Raw genomic sequence first — 23051 nt, 5'->3', positions numbered from 1 at the left:
GATGGTGCAATCACGGAGATTGAGATTGTAGAGGTTCTTAAGCTACAATACATTGGGAAGGCACCAGGTGAGGACAGCTTACCCATCGATTTTTCAAGGTCCACGCCTCACAAATCATCCACTTTCTTGCATAGGTATAAAGGGAAATGCTTGCTACCCAAAGCATATCCCTGGACTTCAAAAGGGCCAGACAACGACCGGATCCTATATTCAAACTACAGATCTATATCCCTTCTTAACAGTGACATAAAGATATTGGCAAAGATGCTGGCTAGAAGACAAGCTTGATCTATAAGAATGAAATGGGCTTTATTCCTGGAAGATCTTCACAAAACTATCTCCGAAACTCTCCTGCATCTCTTCTAATTACCTAAGCCAGAAGAGTGGCCCTCTCCCTGGATGCTGAGAAGGCTTTAACAACTTAGAATGGGGCAATTGTGTTTCATTCGATGGATCAGATGGACATCGGACAAACCTTCCTCGCCATGGGAAGATGCCTGAACAGGAACCCCTCAGCAGTGGTATTAGAATGGCTTCCTCTCCAATCCAATATGCATCCAAAGCCTCACGATGGAAGGGTGTCCCCTATATCACTTACTATTTCTTATAGCACTCAAGCCTTTTGCGTTTGCTATCAGACAACAAGCTACATGGGTCATTGGTATTTATTCAGAGGCAGGAGAATTAAATATTGTGCTTTATGAAGGCAACATACTCCCCACATGCTCCATGCCAAAAACATCAGTGCCCCTATGAATGGAAACTATAACAGGCTTTTTTCAGTTCTTTGGTTACAAGGTCAACTGGTCAAAATGCAAGGTCATCCCTATGACTGACTCTATTACAGAATTCCCATGCAAATGGATCCCTATCAAGCTTTAATATATGGGCATACTCATAAATAGGACGTCTCCAATATGATTCTAACAGAACAAATGAATGCAGATGTCCACCCACGGAAGGGGCTACAGCTGTCCCGATGGCAATAGCACCCAGGCTTTACTATGTCTGTGGCCTGATCCTTCTAAAAGATCCCCTAACACAACTCCAGAGAATTGATAGTTGCTTGAAATGATGCATTTGTGGTGTCATGCTTCCATGTCTGGCTGTGGCAAAGCTCTATACCACAACATCTAGAGGCCTACGCTTACCGAACTTAGAACTCTGTTGCACAGCACATCAGCAGTCACAATTAGCATTTTACTTTACCTGGAATCCTGATACACCAGGCTGGCTACTACTGGAGGCATCTGATCTAGATGACTCTGTCAGCTTTTAAATACTATATAGTGGACAGAAGAATTTCAGAGAACTATGCAACCCAATCCTTGATTCACAGACAAATGGGCTTAAATTGATTCTTATACTCCCAGGCCCTAATATGGAACACCTCTAACCTACTTATTGAGTGAAGGCCCTTCCACTGCCTCCACTGGATCGCCAGGGCATCTCCACTTTGGTTGCACTTCACAAAGAAGGTAAGCTCAAATATTTTCCCAACTATGGAATGACTTTGGTATATCTGCGGCACAGTCATTGAAAAACAAACCTGTACCCCTTCTCCCTCTGCTCTATTTTGATAAGTAACAGTGTATTGCAGTTGCAAAACATTAATATCAGGACTGTATGGAACCATTATAGGAGAACTCTAGTCTAAGCCCACAAGCACAGGTCAAGTGGGAAAATACCCTTTGGACAGAATATGCAGCAGAAGACTGGACAGAGTCCAGTCACATGACAAAGGTATCAGGGCAACCTGACTAAAATTCAGTTTCCTCGAAATCTTACATATTTGTAGAGCTTCTCATGCAACCATGTGCAAAGCAAACTCATCCCTCTCGTTTAACTGTTGGTTATGCAGCTGACCTGCAAGTGATATGCCCCATATCCTTTGGACATGCCCAGCCATCCGTCCTTCCGGTCCTAAATATGGAACACCCTTGCTCAATATAGCACATTACCCATCATACCCTCAATGGCTTTGCCGAATACATGATTCTCAACCTCTTGTGGAATTTAATGGCCATTTTAAACTTTTCAGGTGTTAGAAAGGTATTCAGCCAGAGTTCTGTTTTCTTTGGGAGTGGAAGCTAGCCTCCAATTCTATCCTGATGGAATGGCAAGAAACTATTTCAACGAAGACAGCCAATGAGAGACTAATTTACAAACTGAATTACCAATGTCAGAACTTTGAAGGCACGTGGAACCATTTCTAATAACACCCTTGATAACTTTAGCTGCAGATACTGTGACATGTTTCACTTGTAGCCCCACGTGTTTACTGTAGTCCACTTGATAATGCAGGTTGTTAAACTTCATTGTTGTTTGTTGAAAACTAGTTATTCCAATGGAAATGCAGGTTACAATTTGCTTTTTTGATAGCCTGTCCTAGCTTTTATAGTCCACAAGATGTGGACAGCTATAGACACTCTGTTTTGTTTTTTTAAATACTTTTTTATTGTTGTAAACGCATGGGATGGGACAAGCGGCCCACCAGACAGACGCCGCTATGGCACTGTAAATGGCTGGGTGAACTCAACAAATTGAAAGGCTTCAGACGATGGGATGATATAGGTATTTCGACAATAGGAGACATGATTGCGAGGGGAGACCTGAAAACGTTTCAAGCGCTCAGGGAAGATTTTGGTCTACACAACACACAGTATTACAAATATGCGCAACTGAGACATGCTTGGAGGGCATAAAACGTCACACTGACAGACATCCCAGAGTACGCTCCTCTGGAGGGTAGGTTACTGCAGGAGCAGATAGGGGGCGGGGCAATATCCCTCACATATAGAACACTGACCAACAACATGTTGGGAGACCTACAAGACTTGCGGAACAAATGGGAGGCAGACACGGGGGTCATGGAGGACCTGGGCTATAGACACTCTGTTGTTTTACCACAACACACTTGGGGGCTGATTATGAGCTTGGCATTTGCAGACCGCTTAACTCACTGCGGCCCGGAGGTGGCGGTCCAGCCACTCCACCCCGGTCATCCAACTGCGGTAATTCAAGTTTGGTGGTTGTACCACCATCAGACTGCTTCAACCGCCATGGAATTGCATTTTCTGTCGGTGGTGCAGCGGTCAGGGGCTCACAACATGCTGCGACACAGCCATGCATATTATAAGTTTCTCATGGAGGTTCTTACTCGATAAAATTGCTGGAGGTCAGATAACCCTTGCCCCCTTGCATGTCAGTGCATACAGAGGGCACATGTGCTACCTGTGTGCATGTACCCCCAGTTTCAGCACGGCATGGACTTCTCAGTCCATGTCAGGCTGGAACACGCTGTGGTGGTCCCGCGGCGATGCAGCATTGAGGCTCACATTCAAGCCTTTGTAATGCATCGCCGCTGGACTGCCACGCTGCCCGTCAGACCGCAATTTAACTCATAATCTGGCAGGCGGCAGGCCTGTTTGGAGGTGTGGAAGTGGAGTGGTGGCGTGGCAGCCCGCTTCCACACTGCCAAACTCGTAATAGGGCCCTTAGTGTTTATCTGTTGAGTTGTTTACTTGGCCAAGCTGAAGACCTCTCCCTCACACCAAGTGGTACGAACTTTAAAAAGGGATTGGTGATAGTCTATCAGAACTAGATGATAAACCTGTTAATTGCTTTCTACCGCATTTCCTTATCCATTATCCCCGTCCCCTTTACCTGGCCCCACCTCCATCCCCCACAATATAATGAACTGCATTGTCTTTGTAGTTTTTTGGAAGGACTTTGATTGACGTGTATCCATGAACTTTTAATCCACTTGGAACACCTATCGACTTAATGCTAATGACAATGGTTCATGCCTGTTGTGTTCAAACGCCTAAACACAATAAAAATACATAATCAGCTGAGCATCATGGCTGCAAAGATGTGACTTTGCTCGGCTTTGTGATAGAGCCCTGTGAATAGCTGCATCCCGTCCGGGCAGATGGCTAAAGAAGAGCGGGGACTGGACTTTTAATCAGCAGAGACCTTCCCTGGACAACTATTGCGGGTGAGCAGGGGCTCAAAATTACTTTTTGGTAAGATTATCAGGACTGCAGTTGCCTAGCTAAGATGGCAGATGGATCCCGTTGCAGCTAAAACTATTCATTACCCGCTGGTCGGAGGGGGTGCAGACAATTGGGCAGCATACCCAAGACACCGGAGTTTGATTGGGGACCCCAATATCAAAGAGGCGGACGCTACAAGAGATTGGACCACGCACCAGGGCTCCTGAAATGGCATCACCCAGCTGCCATAGAGTTTATCCGGAGGCGCAGACCACATTGGCTCCCAGGAAGGGGCTGCTGGGGAAGCTTTCACCCCTGAAAGAGTGTAACTGATGCTGAGAGACTCCGAGGCAGCGGACGGGCCCTCAGGCCCAGACTGCACAAGAAGGTGAGAGGGTCCCTTCCCCCCAAGCGTGAGTAACCACTGGTGCTGCAGGCAATAAGCTCTCCAGGCTGAGGACAGGCAGAGAAGAGGATGATCTACCCGGACCAGTTCCGTTGGGCCACACTGTGCACCAAGGGAAGGGAGAACCCCCGAAAGAGATACCTGGCCTTTTGTCTGACCCTAAGATGGTGCCCGCTGTCATCCAGGCTAGAGCATGCTAAGTCCAGCGCGATGAGTGACAACAGAGCCCACGTCCATGCGGGAGGGGGGACGCCATACTCCAGCAGGCGCCAAAGAAACGCGTGGCCCACCCGGAGGTGGAGAGGGGCGCCTTGAACCTGGTGCCATCACAGATTTCTCTCGCCGGAACCGCTCTCCCCCTCTTATCCTGTGGCTTTAGAGCAGAGGGCTGCAAGATGTGATGCAGAGGTGCCCTCATGTCACCCAAAAAAAGGCAGCCCAACAAGGTCTCCAGCTACTTTGGGGCGCCCAAAGCAGGAGAGGTGCAGGAGGAGGAGGACGTCCAGGGGTCAGGAGGAATGCAGCTCACCCGAGAGGACCTCCTTTCAACCTCAAAAGACTTCAAAAGAGAGCTTAGAGAAGACATTAAGACGGGCATAGGAGCCTCCTTCGAATCCTTCAAATCAGAAATGGGCACCTAAATTATTGCACTTCAGGCAGACGTGGACTCAGCTGGGGCACGCATCCTTGACCTGGAAGCCAAATGCCAAGATCTGGAAGGCCGACTCCAACCGCTAGAGGAGGGGGCGGAATCACTTACTGCCTAGTTGAACTCAGTGCTACTCAAGTGTGAGGACCTGGAGAACCGCTCCCGATGAGCGAACATAAGGGTGCGGGGCCTGGAGGAAGGGAAAGAGGGACAGACTTAAAGGCATACATGGTGGGCCTGTTCACCAGAATTATAGGTGAGGGGGCAAGCAAAGTGCTTCTGGAATGCATCCACAGGGTGGGTCCGGCTTTGCAGGGGAGAAATCGATGGCAGAGAGACATCCTAGCCAAATTCACCTCCTTTAAGTTCAAGAAACTGGTGCTCTGAAAAGCCCGGGACAGAGACCTGGTAGAATACCAAGGAGTGGTGGCAGCTTACCAAGGACTGCACATACGTTCTTCGCTCTATATACAGTCGACTTTAAATATTAATCACGTGTGGTGGCAGCTTACCAAGGACTGCACATACGCTCTTCGCTCTATATATAGACGACTTCAAATATTAATGTGAGTCAATTTGGACAATCTCTCCTAGATTTGAGACCTGTGATCAAATGCCCCCTTGTTACTGTGTGTATATGATACGACCAGTATTAAAAGAGTTGCTGAATTTTTAGACTTGGGTCATACTTCCTGTTAGCCACGAGACTTACGACAATTTTTATATATATATAAAGAAGTTGTTTCTCTCTCTAGATTTAACTATACACTACTCTTCATGCAACCTATGTTATCGACCTAACGGCTCGTGACGTTTGTTTTCATCTCTATTTCCGAATTCGGAATCTTGATATTAGCATCTCTACTATTTCATTGGCCAGCTTGTTTGTCCACGTTATGGTGTTACATCAAGACTTACCAATATTTTTGCCCTGACGAAGCTCTCATGGTTGGGAGCGAAACGCGTTGGCTGTCCTAAATATGAAAAAATAAATAGAAAATACATTTTTTGATACTACGTGGTCCTGTTTTACTTCATACTTGGTGCTGCCTCCACTCTTCTCTAGAATACCAAGGAGTGACCTGTACGCTATTCCTAGATGTCGCCGAGACCACGCTGATGAGGCGCCAACATTTTCAACTGATCACATCTGCACTGAGGGAGCACCATATTAGATATAGGTGGACCTACCCATTTGGTCTGGCCTTCTCCTTAAATAACAAGCACCAGGATTTCAAAGAGGCGGATGGGGTTGTGTCCCTACTCGGTCTGAGGAGACCTTCACCACAAAAAGAGACATCGCCAAAAGAATCCCTCAATGATAGGCCCACAGGCCAGGGAGCCACGGGGGCCTGGCAGACACCTAGGAATGCAACCAAGAAGTTTCTTAAATTGAACACTTACCCATCTCCCACTGAGCTCAACATACAGAAGCGTCTGACTATCCGAGCACACTGTAGAGCCCTCCCCGAGACATTTTTGGGATCCCCCCTAGAAAGGGGACAGTGATGATGAAGGGATCTCCTCCCCCTTTGATTTTTCTCTTTCTATTGTCTCAAAACAGATCACATTTGCCGATAAGCATCGCATCTGAGAGGTGACTATGCTAGGGACAAGGTCTCCCAGAGATCTCTCCCGGGGCTCTGGGTGCGGGAGTGGTCTTGCCCCAGTAGCCTTCCTGGAATACGGTCCCAAGGGGCTTTGCAGACTCTTGAACAGTTCATGGTTTTCGAACATGTAATTGTGTTGTCACATGTTTTACCCAGGGATCACAATCTAAATGTAATGTGGAGGTGCGGAGGGAGACAGGGGTTCCCCGCTACTGCTTACATCAGGACGAAGGGGCTGAATTAATGTTCTGTAATGTTAGGGGCCTTAACTCCCCTAACAAAAGGCAACGCTTCTGGAAATTTCTAGGGGATAAGGGTCCGCAAGTGGTGGCTGTGCAGGAGACTCATCTTAAAAAGGAAGAGTAAGCACAGCTCAAGCAAAAACACTATCCCCTGATTTTTCGGCCAGCTAGCCACAAAAAACAAAATGGAGTTGCCCTGTTGTTCCATTTCTCAGCTCATTTTCACCTTGAGGCCTCAAGAAGAGACAAGGAGGGGAGATTTATCATGGTTAGGGGTATATGCAGAAATGCTGGAATGGTTAAGACGGATTGACTTTAATACATGCACACTTCAAAAACCCCTACCCCCATATTGGCAATCAATAATATTCAGCATGCACAGGTCACCACTCAACCTGAGATAAATTCCACATTTCAAACATATTATACCACTCTATATGCTGCTCCTCATCTGGACATTATAGACGATACTACTCGCTACCCTGCGGAGGTAGACCTTCCAGTAGACCTGGAAGCTCTGATTACACCAGTAGAAATTAAAATGGTGATTAGGGCGTTAGCTCGTAATAAAACACTGGGCTCTGACGGGCTCCCTATTGAATTTTATTCAACCTTTGCGACTGCACTGGTGCCTAAGCTGTTGCAGCTTTACACTACCTCGCTTTCTGAGGGTACACTGCCCCCCACAACTAGAGAGGCATTAGTCACTTCCTTGCTGAAGCCTGACAAGGATTCTCTTGAGCTTACATCCTACAGGCCCCTCTCCATCCTTAATAAGAAATATAAAATACTCAGTAAACTGTTGGCGTCTAGACTTCTTCCCTTGCTCCCCCAACTCATACATATAGACCAATGAGGGTTTGTTGCCAAATGCAGTTAAGATGGCTGACAGATGAGAATCTCCGGCTGGGAACTCCCAGACAGGGATAGCCTTTCTGGCTCCTCCCTGGACCTTCTTACGCACCTGGGATCCTGTTTGACTGAGGTCTTCATCTTCTCTAATCATCCGCATATCAGTTCGAGATTTTCAGAGGATTACGGCATCGTTGTTTTCAGACAGCGGAGCCCAAACAAACATGTTTGATGCCCGGTGGAGCTGCTAGACAGCTATACGGGAGATTGGCTCCGGTTTCACCGCTATGGCTGTCACCTTCCCAGCCCAACATCTGGCACAGTTTCTCCTCGCCTCTCCTACGTGCCTCCCTCTTCCCCATCTTCCTGATGACACCCTGATGAAGATTTCTTTCCTCCGGGGTGGCTGTTGGGGAATTGGCGGGGATCCTCTCCTCCAGCCGTCGCCTGCATTCCAGATTGAAGATGTGGTTGCCTGGCATCCCGCTGCGCTGTAACAAACGTGAATGCAGAAATAAAAACTATGCAGCACTGCTGCCCTGCACCACGGAGCTTGCTTCATTTCTTCCTGAGTTGCTCGCCCTCCTGATCGGCTGCTGCCTTTCCTCTTCCTGGGACTGCTGCCTGGATGCCCGCGATGGCGTCCCCTGCCATGGATTACCCCTGAGAGAGCAACGATTCTCAAACTTACCTCCCTCCAGTACCAAGCTGCTGCCTTCCCTCGCCTCCGGACTGCTACACAGTCACCTACGCTCGACTACTGGGGCTGCTGCATAGACACCCAAATCACTTTTCCACCTACTAAGCAGTTTGTGAATACTGCAACGCTGCTAACCCTGCGCACAGGTAGCCTGGCATAGTGGGGACTCTCTAGGATTAGAAATTGACCTGGGGTAGGCCTTATAATGTTAGTGTACACTCATAGGCAAAGTCTGTGTGGTTTATTGTTTTGTCTGCAGTGACATCTTATTATACACATAGAGGGAAAACTTCCATTTGGCCTACAAAGTCCAGCGGCACATCAAATGTGGGTGGATGATGTGTGCCAAAATCAAATCAGTGAGTTGCCAGGCCAACCGAACAAAGGAGGAAGCCCAGATAATTGCAGCCAACACAAGAGGGGTCTCCTCTTTGAAATTTTGGTGGGAAAGGCCCTGTCTGTGATGTCAACAAGGGCGGCACTGAGAACCAAAGAGCACATGTGGCCAGTGAATTCTGGATGAAGCCATCGTGAAATGTCCCAGCATGCTGTGCAGGAGGTTTGGGACAGGGGTGGAAAAGTGATGTGGTAACCTAGGACTGGATCCTGGGACTGCAATTGCCTTGTACAAATGGTATGCAAAACCTCCTTTACCCATTGAGGCTGACCCCTAACACTCCACCAGTACCAGTTTTAGGAAATATCTGGACTTCAGCACCCAGATACAAAGACCAGGAGGAGAGATGGTGCGGGGAGACAGTGGAAACAGCTCCCTGCCAGACATATCAGTATTTAGGCCACTAGGTCCAATGAGGCCCAAGTTATGGCCTTTTAAAGGTTGGCTGTCTTTGACCCATCTTTCTGAAGGGGAGAGCGTGGGGCTCCACTGCTTGATCAGGTTTTACCCCCGGGGTGAGCCACGGCCTGGGGGTCAGTGCAAGGATTATTTATTTATTTATTCCATCCGGGGTGGGGCTTGTGTGTGACCCCCATCCCCAGGCTCATTTCTACCCTCCGGTGCCCCATCTCCTTTTGGGGCTAACACGAATAGAGGGAGAGTGCCGTCACAATCCCCCAAGAGGAGAAGGTCCTGGGACCTCAACTTCAGGTCATAGCCCCAGTAGTAGTGAGCATGACCCCCACTTCCAGTGCCCATGTGTGGGGGGAAGCTGGGCAACTACTACAGAGGACAACTCCCTGCCTGCAGAATCAGGCAGGCAAGATCTGCCGGGTCCCTCAGGCAGCGAATGAGAAGCTACCCGCCCATGGAGCCCACAAGAGCAAGTTTCCTGCACTGCCTCCATCGGATAGAGGCATTTGAGTTGCTCAGGTGGCACCGGGCACCAGCAAAACATGAGAGAAACACAAAGGAAACCATACACTAGCACAATTGGAGAGTTACAACGGGGTGCTTGGTTCCTAGTAGGGGAAAAAAGTGAAACTATTACTTGGGCAGGTCTCACATAATGTACAACTAATAACCCGATTTCCTACAATGCCCGGCTGGGGACACAGAAGAGAACTTAGCAAATTGAGTCATTTGTCATTCTATGGATGCCTTCAGTATTGAGTCTTCTTCAGGTGTTTAGGAATACATTTTTCTGTTTGGTATCTAGGCTCCATTCTAAGGATTTATTGCACAGTCATATTCCCTAAGTAGTGGTAACGTATTTGCTCTCTTCTTGCATCTTTAAAGTCTTAATAGGTATGTGTTGTATGTCTTAACCAACAATACTTTTACCTTAATGTTGTTCCTAGCACAAGGGGAAAGAGGAGACAAGATGGCATCAAAAGTTAGGTTTCAATATTCTCAATTTCTAATGTCAACAAATGAGAATCATTTTCAGACTGTACATCTCCAAATGACAGATGGGTGCCATCTATTTCCAGCACAGCCTCTACTTAGTTTTTCTGATCTAGTAGAATATTATGTCTTGGACAGAAGTCTTTATCGATAAATCAGCCCAAGCATACATGATAAATCAAAGCTGCATTTCACTTGACCTTTTGGAGTAGTAATACTGAGTGAGTTATACATGCATTCTTTCAAAAGAAATCACTTTTTGAGACAAAACTCTTATCCTATTCCTTTTTCTGACACAACAGACTGTTCTGTATGAAATAACTGCCCTGACCACATCATGAATAGAGACCATGAGCAAAGAGAATGCTGTAAAAGAGAAAGACTTAGGGCTTGATTTACACCTCTGTAGATGGGTTCCTCCATCACACAGAATATAAATCCAATTATATCCTATGGGATTTATATTTCGGCAGACTGGATATCTGTCACCGTTGTGACAGAGTAACCTATCCAGTGAAATCTAAATCAGACCCTTAATTCAAGGTGTATATCCAATCTGCAAAGGTTTCTGGAATTTGGATTAGAAATAAGAAGCGAATAGAACGATAGCGCATAAAATAATCCCAAAATGGATTGTTGAAAAGATCTGCACCTGAGATGCCAGGCAGAACTTTACTGATGATAGCAAACACACAGACAGAGATCTAGAATCACATGGATGTGTTGTGATTATCTGTGAATGGCAATCATCCTCGAGTCGAATGTTAGGATAAGGCCAGAGCAGGGAAACAGTTTTATTGAAAATAACATTAAAGGTATTTCCATGCCTGCTAGGTATTCCACAGAAACTAGAAGACTGTGATGGGAGAGAGACAGTGCTTTTGTCATTAGTGCGGAATGGAGCAATTCTAGAAATTTAATAAGCATATCAAGTGGACTATAATGAGATGAAGCGGCCTCCCATCTGTCCTTAGCATCATATTTGCACCTCGCATTTCCAGTTGCTTAGTGATGTTTCAATATATCACAGCCACATTTGAGGTAGATAGTTTATTATTACCCCCATTTTCTTATTATACATTTCTCCTGTTGAGGTCACCCTCATGTAGCTAGAAGTAAAATGTCACTATTGTGTCTTGACTCCATCCTCCACCTACCTTCTGACCTATTCTTTACATTTTGAGAAAATAAATCGACTAAGGAATCCCCATGCTGTGTTTTCAGGCACTATTTACTTTCTGATGCATTTGTAGTGAGTAGAACGAGCTTGCTTCTGAAGCACCATATTTAAGTACTAACTTAGTGCATCTTACCTTTAACAGTCAAAGTGGTGTTCAGCCTTAATGGTCCAGACAATGACCTATGCTGCACAATACAAGTGTATACATCGTTATTGTCTTCAATAGATGGCTGCAGTCTTAAATGGCTTGTCACGTTATATGTTCCATCTTGGTTCTTCTCAGGATATCCAGTGCAGGAATCTGTTGCGATGACACCATATTTGGTTGTCCACCAACTTATCTCGAAAGTTTGTGGATAAAATCTTTCCATCCGACAAGAGATAGACTTTTCTGTTCCAATTTCTACTTCAACCTCTCTGGGTGACAGGCTTAATGTTGGTTGAGCTGTGTGAAAATAAATCTAAGAATCAGGTTTGTCACTATACCACAAAATATGTTATTGTCACACCTAATTAAGAGCCCATGTTAGGTGTGAAGGACATCTAACATGGGCTTCAATTGGAATTCCATAGAGCATATTATCAAGCCCATTATCGCCATTTTAGCTGCAGTTTTCTGCCGCTAAAACTGCGAAAATGTTATCGCCTGTCTTGATAATATGCCCAGTCATGTTAATTGTTTTCCTACGTTTGTTGTCAATAATAGTTCTTGGAAAAATACTGGATCGTCAATCAAATGCTCTCATTAAGAAGCCCAGAACATTTGGAATTCAGTCATTCACCACATATATAAACGATTCAAGGGCTTGTACAGATTCAGCTCCTTTTTAACAGCATGTGTTTATCACATCAATGTCACTTGGTTTACAAAGTTTAATCACACTTTAAACAACCAAAAGTATGCCCCTGCTTCAATTAAATACTTTCTTCCTTCCCAAGCTCAGATAAAAAACTGATTACTCCAGTGATTTAAGATGGGTTAGTTCTTTTCAGCATTAAAAGCTTCCAAAGTTCAACTACAGGCAAACAATATCTTTCTTTAAAAATACTATACAAGTACTTTTTTTCATCGATTTGGCTTAATCCAAGCAAAAAGGGGCAATAACTAGTATGAACATATCTTAGATTGTGGATTTTGGACAGCTGTATTTCAATAGTAGATGTTATTAACACTTCTTTAAAAGAAACATTATATGTCTATTTTCTAATAAGAAAGTTAATCATGATAAGTGCTATAACTAAGTATAATTATTGTAGTGTCGCCACATTTTCATTTACAAAAAGTAACGTCAAACATTGGGATAAAAGTTGCTCCCATACTTGTTCTGGGCATATCTTGATAACAATGTCATTACACTGAAAAAAGTTAGTTAAAGCAATTTATGTTAAACTTACAATAAAGGAGCGAGAGCTTCCACATTGTGGAAGGTTAAAATACTGAAGGGAGAAGCCTTTCAAGAGATACTGTATTTTGAACAGTTAAACTATTGAATGCTACAGGTCTGGGAATTAAAGAGTTGTTTACCACCTGATGTTTTTAAGGGAATTTAGAGGCAAAACTATTCAAAAGCACAGACTGTTCATTAAATGAGGTTAGGATTCACACAGTAATATAATAGCATAGAGAAAAAATATTTCAATGTGGAATTAATTTTTGAGAGGCAATGGTAATTATGGTGAATACTGGGGACTAGATATTGGTGAAAAGTAGAGTAGAGTAGAGTAGTGACTAGTGAGAAGTAATTAGAATTTCAGGCACCTTCTTATAAGAGTAAATTTTAACTGTTAAATTTGATTTTAGTATAGATCTCTTAAAGACCTCTTGGATGTTGTGACACTGATTTCAATAGCAACAGTTTGTGTTCTCATCGTGTTACTAAGGCTCTCCTTCATCAGGGCATAGTCCTAAAACATCGACAATAGAATACCAGGAGGACATACTAAGTGGACACTAAGGGAATTATTGGGACTGGGATGAAAAGATAATGAATATTATGATTGTGGTGGTATTTACTCCAGTTGAGTGTTTGTGTCCCCTGGTACATGTATGTGGTTACAAAGCACTTGGAGTATAGAAATATACATATAATCAATTCAAAACACACTTTTCGAAGAAAATATACAAGAAATTTCACTGGTATAATATCATGATAATTACTATATATCAGATATGTTCACCCTAATGTGTGTCTCCATTTCCTTAAATTCATTCTAAAATATTGAAATGTCTTGACTAAAAAACAAAAATGTTTCAGTTAGTATTGTTATGATTATACCCACTGATTAAGTACAGTTCCTTTCTGTGCATAGATAGTTAGCAAACCATTTTTTCTCTGCTATAGGAAACCCCAAATTTGGTTCTACATAATTACATTACCTAAAACACCTTAATGGGTAGTCATTAAATTGAACAAATTCCTTAATAAATGTTCACCATCTGTAACTGGACCAAAAGCAGTCTTGTATTTAAAATGATCCCTGTCGCTTCAACCACACAACTTCAGTTTCCAGTTCTCCTAGATTTTACGCTGCTTTTATGGAGAGTATAAAAGTCCATTGTCAGAACCCGTTTCCGAGCCACCGGGCAGACAGGTGCTATAGGGCCTTAACCGTGACGACTGAGGTTTTTTGCCACTGGTGCTTTGTTGTCTGCCCTACTGTGTCTCTGCAAACTGAGCCGAATCCAACCCTTTCCTCACTTGACCCACAAAATAGAGAGGATGGGCGCTCATAGGCTTCTGAAGTAAGTAGTACTGAAGGCATGAACGCAGAACTCTAAAATCGACCAGCAGACAAAATAACCTGGGCTTGTCTTTTTGAAAAAAGAAAGTACTTTTACACACACGGCAATATTACATTTTCCACAATTCAATGTGCTAATACAGGATGATGTCCTGATCACAATTTCTCTGTGGAAGCTTCACCCCCATTCATCTCTTCATGCCCACTCGGGCAAACCACTTGATAATTTCGCCCTGAAAATTTTGTAAGAAGCATTATTTAGGCTCAGGTGCAGATTACTTTCTCCCACAAGTTCAAAGGTAGAATCAGTGCACTTTTTTCCTTACACCCATTGTTGTAATGGGCAGAAAACAGTCTTAAGTCCTTAGGCTCACTTCAGTGCATCATAGCAACAGAGTGCTGAATACAGAAGGATGCCAGAGGTCTTGTGTGCTGTCACTCTAGCGGTCACAGGGGAGGTGGAACGTAGCCTATTTCTTGTGATGCCTCATCTAGGGCCTAGTGCTGTGCTATGGGCATCTGTGTTAGTTGCAGCACATTTCTGGTCCAGTGCAGATGCATGACAAGGTACCTGTAGCCCTGCCTCTAGAAGATCCAGTGATGAATGAAATCTTTTGCATGCTTTGTCAGGAATTGCAGCCAGACCAGGAACCCCAGTGTAGCACCAGTCACTCCTGATCTTGCTCTATGAGGCAGTCCAATTCCTGTGGGTGCTCCTCATTCTAGGAACACATTGGGATTTTTCTCCCCTGAAGTCTCTTCTCCTGCAGGGAAGGACAGAGTCCTTCTCTTTCCCAGAAGTCAGGCTTATAGACACTATGCAGGTTCTCAGTCCCTCCAGCAGAAATTGCAAACTTTGGGTGAAGTTCTTCATGGTCAAGGAAAGGAGGGCTCCTCAAAATGTGTTGGTTTGAGTCCCACTTTTACATACATTTTGTAGACCACGGATGTAGGTTCATTGTGTCAAACTGTCTGAACCGGTCTAGGGTGGTTCTCTTTCAAGTGTCCTTCTCAGACTACACAAGGGCTGTGTCTGGAAAGCAAAGTAAAGTGTCTCACAGCGGTTAGCACGGGTGCTTCCTCAAAGCTGGAGTATCCACAACATGGGACAGAATGAAGTATAAGGGTTCTGCACCCGTCTGTCATCGGGTTCTCTAAAGTAGTAATCAGAGACAAATAAAAGGTCAGACCTGACTGTGAAACTTCAAATATTGAACACCAGAAACTGCAGTCCCACCCAAAACCCCGATCGGCCACTACATGTTAGTTCTCAGGAATAACTAATCAGCACCCCTTTGCTAACAAACACTTCAAGGAATTCCCAATAGTAGCCTGGTCTCCATCCTCCTCACTTCATTGTCTGGATCTCACCACAGGAAGGCAGTCAAAACACTTTCAGTGTCTGGCTAAGCTCTCCTCCATCTTGTACCATGCTAAACCAAGGGCATACATAATGGATCCCACTGGCTTCAGTAGTCAGACTCATACACACAGAAACGTACAACCCACGTATAATGTGCATCCACAGACTCTACTTACACACACAAGATGTCAAAGCAAGATTCTGGGGTGATGTAACAGTGGAACATTACATGAGAGATCAGAAGGGTACACTTTCAATAATACAGATAAAACTTTCTGGTCAACTATTTAAGACCACAAAACACAGAAAGCTGCCATCACCACTATATATGCTAAATCCAAGACAGAAACAGCAGCCTTCTGTATACTATAGGGGAAGGCATGCTTGGGGGGCCCCCTCCTGGACACATGATAGGTTATGGACTTCGATGTCAAGTACTCATGCTGTCGGGCAGGGCGGTTCTAGGATTTTTGGGGCCCAGGGCGAAGGCGAATGTGCGAGGCTCCTCTAATTTATATAAGAGACACCTTCAGGTCTCCAGAAGCTACTTTGAGGAGACTTTTACTGGGCCGCAGCTCCTCCTCTCAGCCTCCTACAAGCACCTCTTTTACAGCTCATATCAGGCTAAAGGTGTGAGAATTTCTTGTGAGGGGGCACTAAAGTGCTGGACAATGGGCGTCCCACAGTGTCTCTGAACAGGCAGCCGGGCAGGAGGCCTAATTGCATGACAAACCTGAAAACTGTGCTTAGTTGCAACTGGGACAAGAGGAAGTGTCCCTTCCCACACCATCCCTAAGAGGCCCATGGTGGGGGGGGGGCCCAATCCATGGGCCCAAGTGTTTCGAGGCACCTCTCTTTCAATTGGATCAGTCAGGGTACATGAGCACCGGTGGAGTGTTGCACTTGTGCCGACCCATGCTGGTAGGCTGAGTGTGTGACCCTGGGCAGCTGCCCACACTGCCCATGTCTTGCGCCAGCCCTGGAATTAGGGTAGGACCGAATCTGTGCTGCTCATTGTTCTCACACCTGTAGTTGCAGGTATTAATTTATAAAGATAAAACCACTCTCTTCAAATGTGTGACCCAAAAACGGCTTAAGTGCACTGAATACAGAACAACTATACATAATGGTTTTTCCAATAATAGAGATGAGCAGCACATAACTGCAATACTGCACCCTTTTACTAGTTGTCCTGATAGTGAGCATCACAAGTCTGCAGTACTACTGTCTGTTACTAGGTGCTCTGACAGTGAGCCATACAAGGCCGGTGCCACAACCCGTATTGAATGCCCCAACAGTTAACAGCAGAAGTCTGCAATATCACATGCTAATGAACAGGTCATGCATAACTGTAATACTTTGTCACCTACCCATCATTTTCATAGGGTATTATCTAGCAGAACATGCACTGAAATATATCCTACATGCAGCAGCATGTCTCATCAAAGATCTGAAGACGTTTCAGCACATCAATTGATCCACCTCCAACACCCACGTCATACTCAAAATAAGCTGCACTGCTGCCAAATCCAACACCTTCTCTAAATACCTAAGGTGTACAGTGGCACACCACAAGACAAGACATCACCAAACTGGACCAAAAAAACTGCAACAAAAAAACGTAAAGACAACCCATCTCCCTCTATAATACCAGGATCTGGACCTACATCTTCCTCAACATGAGAACTGTCTCAATCTTTCCACATTTCCTAAGGAAGCTGAAGGTCCTCCACCTCCGAGAGTACAACAACCCCATTTCATGGGATTGGCCACTTGTGAACATCCCACTTCTTTATAAAGGATCTTAAATCACAAATCGGGGCTCCTGCCTTTCTTCAGTGCTCTGGCTAGTTTAATGCTCTACAAATGCCTATAATTTTTATTTAGCGTTTAGGTAGACATCAATCATATTTATGCTAATAAATCAAAAGCAAACATTGAACCAAGTCAGCCTTTAATAAAAGAAAATAGTAAACAAAACAAACTCTACTATTAAACATAGTGGCGTCCCTCTCAAGGGTCTAGTGCGTTGGCCCTCAGTAATAATTGTATCTAATTTAGCTGAGATGCAATTCAGCTGAGTCTATTTTATTCCATAAGCTTGTCATACATGTAATGCACTTTAAGTCCTTAAAGATGAAGCAAATAGTGAATATACGAGTGAGGGGCTATTTTGCGAGTGGCATAAGCGTCAGGGCTTACATCCATAACTCCTTCATTTTCCAAATCATTCTCAAATATCTATTTGATTAAATGACATTTTTAAAAGACTATTTTAATAAATGGTCCGGGCCAGATGTAAAATGTTTTTGTGAAAGTAAAGTGGTGTATCAATATTGAAGTAAGCTTTAATTTTCAAGTGAATGTGTTTTCTGCAATGCTCGTGCCATATAACTTGTCACGTTATTTTTTCTTGAAATTGTGGTGTATATTTACCATGAAATGACGTAGAGCGATGCAGCAAGCAAATCCACTGCATAATTTTAAAAATGCAGGTATGCACCGTATTTACAAGAATATGACACACCCCTGTGTTTTCCCTGGCGCTGGCGTTAAGAAAAGCTGCCTAATGCCAACACAAACACCCTTGCGCCTCAGTGCAAGGGTGACTGCATTTGCAGGGATGATTTCCTGCAACCCAGGAATCCTTGCACCATAGTGCAAGGATGCCTGTGTTTGCAGGGAATCATCCCTGCAAAGCAGGCACCCTTGAACTATGGTGTGGTGGGAATTACTGTTTATGTGCAGGAAGGGACACCTTCCTTCACATAAAACATCTTTAAAGGCGTCTTTGCTGTCTCTAAGCATGCTGCAGAATGCAACACACATAGGGGCATATTTACAAGGGGATTTCCCTACCGGAACGTCACTTTTTCCTACGTTCCGGAGGCGCAATACCCTGCTCCATATTTACAAAGTGGCGTATTTGTAAATATGGTACACTTTCACACAGATATCTGCATAAAAGGGGCATGCAATGGGTGGTGTTGTGGGTGTTCCACCACAACACCCATTGCTTTTTGACGCTGCCCCAGAGTTACTGGGATATGTAAATCTGAGGTTGCACCAAAAACAAATGCAACTGAAAAGCAGGTGTTAGCAGCAGCGGCCAGCTCAGGTAAGCGCGTTGGGGTGGGGCAGGGCGTGGCAGGGGGGAAGCCAAAGGAATAGGTATAGTTAAATAAATAAATAATACCTATTCCATCGTCTGTCGGCTTACCCCCCTGCCGTGTCCAGCCACGCCCCACGTGCTCACCTGAGCCGGCCGCTGCTGGGTATTTGATTGGCGCAATAAGGAGACATACTTTTATTGCTCTTTTTATGTGTGTTGCATTCTGCAGCACACATAGAAAAAGCAAATCACCTTTATAGATCGTTTATGTGCAGGAAGGTAACCCTTCCTGCATATAATCATTCCCTGCCACACAGGCACCATAGTGCAAATGTGCCTGTGTTGCAGGGGTGTCTGTGTTGGCACTAGGCAGCTTTTTTTTGCGCAAGGGAAAACACAGGGGTGTGCTGTATTCTCATAAATAAGGCGCATTTAAATGATTGCTCGGCACTGCAGATTTGCTTGCAGCGCCGTACTGCATAATTTCATTGTAAATATACCCCCATAGGTTGTGCATGGGTGTCCCCATGAACACACCCAAGGTTTCTGATGCTAAGCCCAATTTACTAAATAAAGTAGACTGGGTTTAGCTTCTGAAAACTGTACCCATTTGAAGTAGGCGCAACAAAGGAGAAATGCTTTCATTTCTCCCTCCTTTTCCGACCTTGTACGTGTGCTGCACTCTACATCACACATACACAGAGAGAAAAGGGTTTGGATGCAAAGGTGTCTCCGTGGCGCAAGGCAGCTAATTTCAGGGCCCGGAGCTAGGGAAAGTAGAAGAGAGCCATACTTCTGTAAATACAGCGCTCGCCTCCTCTCTACTTCTCATGCGGCTCGGCATTTGGGGCTGTTGCACTAGGTGAGAATCTGGGAAACCTGGCCCCTAAAAGAGCTCATTTAAGACCAAACAGTACCATCGTTTTCAGGATGGCTGGTCTTACATACTTTGGAGCAGTGGTGCATTACTACCACAGTGGTAGTTGTTAAAGTGTTGCGTGACTCTCACACTTTAAAGGAATGTGCTGAATGTGTAATTATTTCCTGAGTGTGAACAATCGAGGGCTGTAATTACATACCGAGCACCACATAACCCAACTCAGCAACATAACACAAGCAAAATAAAACTGTCAAACCAAATGGAAAACAATAACCAAAGTGCAATACAACAATAAGATAATGCAATAATGTATAGCACAAAGACACAACAGCACAAAAGCACAACACATCCCCCCACAACAAAATTCAACACTATATGCAAGCATATTTTTGTCACACATTTACCACCATAATACGAATTATTTGTGTAGGTGTTTGTACCAAGTGTACTACCTTACTTGCATCATGCCCTGGGTGGAACCCCGGTCCCCTTGGAAGGAACTTGCAAGGTGCACTCTACACCATAAATCTATAAGGTCAGACCTTCCAGCGTCCTCTGACGGAGGCTGGCAGTGAGCCTGGCATACCTGAACCAGTTAAAGACATTCTGAATCCAGTGGAGGCCTGCCCCCAATATCAGCGACACCATACAGCTCACAGTGCTGAAAAGCTATCAACACTGATTCCTCTGGTTGCTGTTAACCCTTCCTCTTGTCCTCATTTTCCATCTGCTAATAATACGGCAGCAGCCACTTCCTGTGATCAGGGTGTACAAACACAGAGGAAACTGCATAGATCTGCTGCAAAGTGCTGCTGGCGTCCAAGTGGAAAGTAACCGGTGTGATCCAAGCCTGGATCAGAGATGTGAAGAACCTGAAAGCAGAGGGGACAGAGTCTGGGTCACTTGCCAGTGAGTAGGAACACGATAGGCGGATGCCCACCAATGTCGCGTGATTTCAGGTGAAGAAGGTGAAGCTTGACTCTTCAGCCACGAGGACCCGGAGGCGTCGACAACAACCCGGATCTGGATTCAAGCTGTCCCACAAAGGATGTCAAGTGCTGCGGTGTCAGTTTCTGGATTGGACCCAAAAACCTTGGCAACAGCAACCCACGCAGAAAGCAGAGATAGGCTTCGGTGCAGACCAGCAAGGTCTGAAGGACACCCCACGCGGTGGAGAGTCAGGGCACGTCTGGAGCAACCAGGGATGCCCAAGGAAAAGTAGATTTACCTTCAAGGGGACCCACCATTTAACAGACCTGGGATCGTGAAGGAGCCTCGAGCCGAAATGCAAGAAGCGGGCTCACAGAACACCCGTGGAGTGTAGGCCCACAATCTTCAGTGCAGATGGTGCTTGGGGCTTGGGCTACAAGTAACACAAAGCACAACTTCAGAGAAGATCGGGAAGTCAATGCACTTGCAAATGTGTACAGTTACCAGGAGTTCTGGTTCCACGTCACTTGTGAGGGCTGCAGGTCTCAGCTGTGCTAGGGACTCAAGTCGGCCTTCGAGAAGTCTGGAAATCCTCTTCTTGCACTGCAAACACTTTGGAGTCCAGCGGGAGCTTAGGAGGTGCAGACCGGTAATTGCTTCAGTGGGGCCTGTTTGAACAGGGGAGTCACTCCTTGACCCCAAGGGAGATTCTTCCGTCCTCTAATCGTTAGTAGAGCATCGAAGTTCCAGGATTCAGTTTCAGAGTTTCGTCCAGGTGTAATCTAAAGTCCTGTTGCCAGGGGTCCCTTACTTATACTAAGAAAAGGGGTTGGACATACTCTGGGGACCCACCTATGCGAGGGTTTGGAAAGAGGGGTGGCTACACCCATTTCCTTTGTCCAGTTTCACACCAGAGCAGGGGCTGGTAGCACCTGCAAATGGTTTGAACTGGGCTATGCACAGGGACACCAGATGTGCCCCCAGTGCTGACTTCAAAGCACTCTTAGAGTGCACCCACCCAGCCCCAATACACAATAGCCTGTCTGGGAGGTGGTGCCACCTCTCTGTGATAAGCTGGGGGCGGAACCACCGCCTGGATCAGAGTATTGAACCAGGACCTCGCGTACTTTCGTAAACCGCCCGCAACGAAGACGAGGCTGGGCAGCCTGATGGCGAAACAGCAGGACACTACGGCGGGCAGTAAGTGAAGCGACGAGCAAAGAGCCCGCCCGTCTACTATCAAGACGGTGCTACGGAGATCTCGGCCCATAGCTGGTGACACAACACAGTAACTAAGTCCGCCGAAGGGCAGGGCGAAACATGAAACAAACGCCATGACGCACTGAGTTTACACGGAAGCAAAAACGCGGCGGTGCAGCCACGCATGCCCACTCCATCATAAACAGCTCAGATGCCACTACCATATATGCACAGAGGGGTAGATGCGGACCCACTGACAAGGGAATCTGCTGAAGGGGCACTAGAGCAGCCCTCCGAGGCTCCGTGACATTGGCACAAGAACTCCCAGAATATCCCAGTGAATTGAGGATGCAGTGGCCCGAACCTGACCGGCCAGGCACAAAATGGCAGCCACGCCAGAAAGGCAGACTAACCGATGCTGTGGCTGACGAAGTGGATCGCCTTGGGAGCACAGGACCGACCCTGACGGCCAGCTCTGCCCTAACTGCTGCCATTGATGAGCGCGGAGCCTAGCGGGAGGTAGCAGCGACTTGCGGATGGCTCCTGCAGGCTCTGAAGTGCGGCTGTAGTAGCGGAGGCCAAGTGCGGACTTTACCAGCTTGAAAACAACAGATTTGCCACTTTCAAATTACACAATGTACATTTTTTAAAGGAACGCTTCAGGAAGGAGGAATGAACCAAGGTAATGGTTATGACACAGCAAAAAGAGAATGAAGTAATTTACCAATGTACAAGAAACAGAGCACTGAAAAAACCAAAATAAAAACAAATGTGAATTATCTGAGAAGATCTTGAACATCTCCCTCTTTAGGAGCACAAAAAAAAATGCATAAATGAATCACCTTTTCCTTTGAAGAGTGCAACTCTATTAAGATTCTACACACTACGGCTGCCTTCCAGTCCTCTAGAAGGTAGTCACAGTAAGACCGTTGCTAAGGAAGTCCATGCTGGGAGCCAACAACATAAACAAGCTTACGCCCATCTGTTTGCTCTTTCACATGGGCAAATGGTCTTTCACATGGGCAAAGGGTGGGAAGAAGTGTCCATGTATTAAAATCAGGACTTTGCAAAATGTAATGAACGACCTACAAATGGGCTTCCATTGCATTCATAGTGCCAAGCAGGTGGTCCCATCAGACTCAATGATCTTCACCAGCTCATTGATAAAGTAGAAACTGGTAAGCAAGTTCTGACGCCACCTATCAAGTTCAGGCAAGAGCCGCGCCCTGACCGGCGCCCATGATGGAACTTTTTAACAATGCCTCCCTAGGCAGAATCTAGAACCTTCTGTATGTACTGTGGTGCCCGAGCAACCTTTTGCCGATGACCGGTGGAGCTGCCCTATGCAGCTAAGAGGAGTTTCGCTTGGGTTCACCCCTCAGC

General features: G+C 45.5%; 1 protein-coding gene across 2 annotated transcripts in view; it reads right to left on the bottom strand.

Moving 5' to 3' along the window:
* LOC144822968 (uncharacterized) overlaps nucleotides 1–23051 on the bottom strand; it is a 567214-nt gene that overhangs the window by 419910 nt on the left and 124253 nt on the right. For both annotated transcript variants that reach the window (XM_078681053.1, XM_078681055.1), the window contains exon 3: nucleotides 11575–11886. In XM_078681053.1, the coding sequence (XP_078537179.1) occupies nucleotides 11575–11886 (312 nt within the window). The remainder of the gene's footprint in view (nucleotides 1–11574; nucleotides 11887–23051) is intronic.

Source organism: Lissotriton helveticus, chromosome 3_1, assembly GCF_964261635.1.
Source record: "Lissotriton helveticus chromosome 3_1, aLisHel1.1, whole genome shotgun sequence".
In the NCBI taxonomy this organism is placed as follows: Eukaryota; Metazoa; Chordata; class Amphibia; order Caudata; family Salamandridae; genus Lissotriton; species Lissotriton helveticus.
Note: the sequence above shows the minus strand (reverse complement) of the source record. Positions and strands in the feature narration are given on the sequence as shown.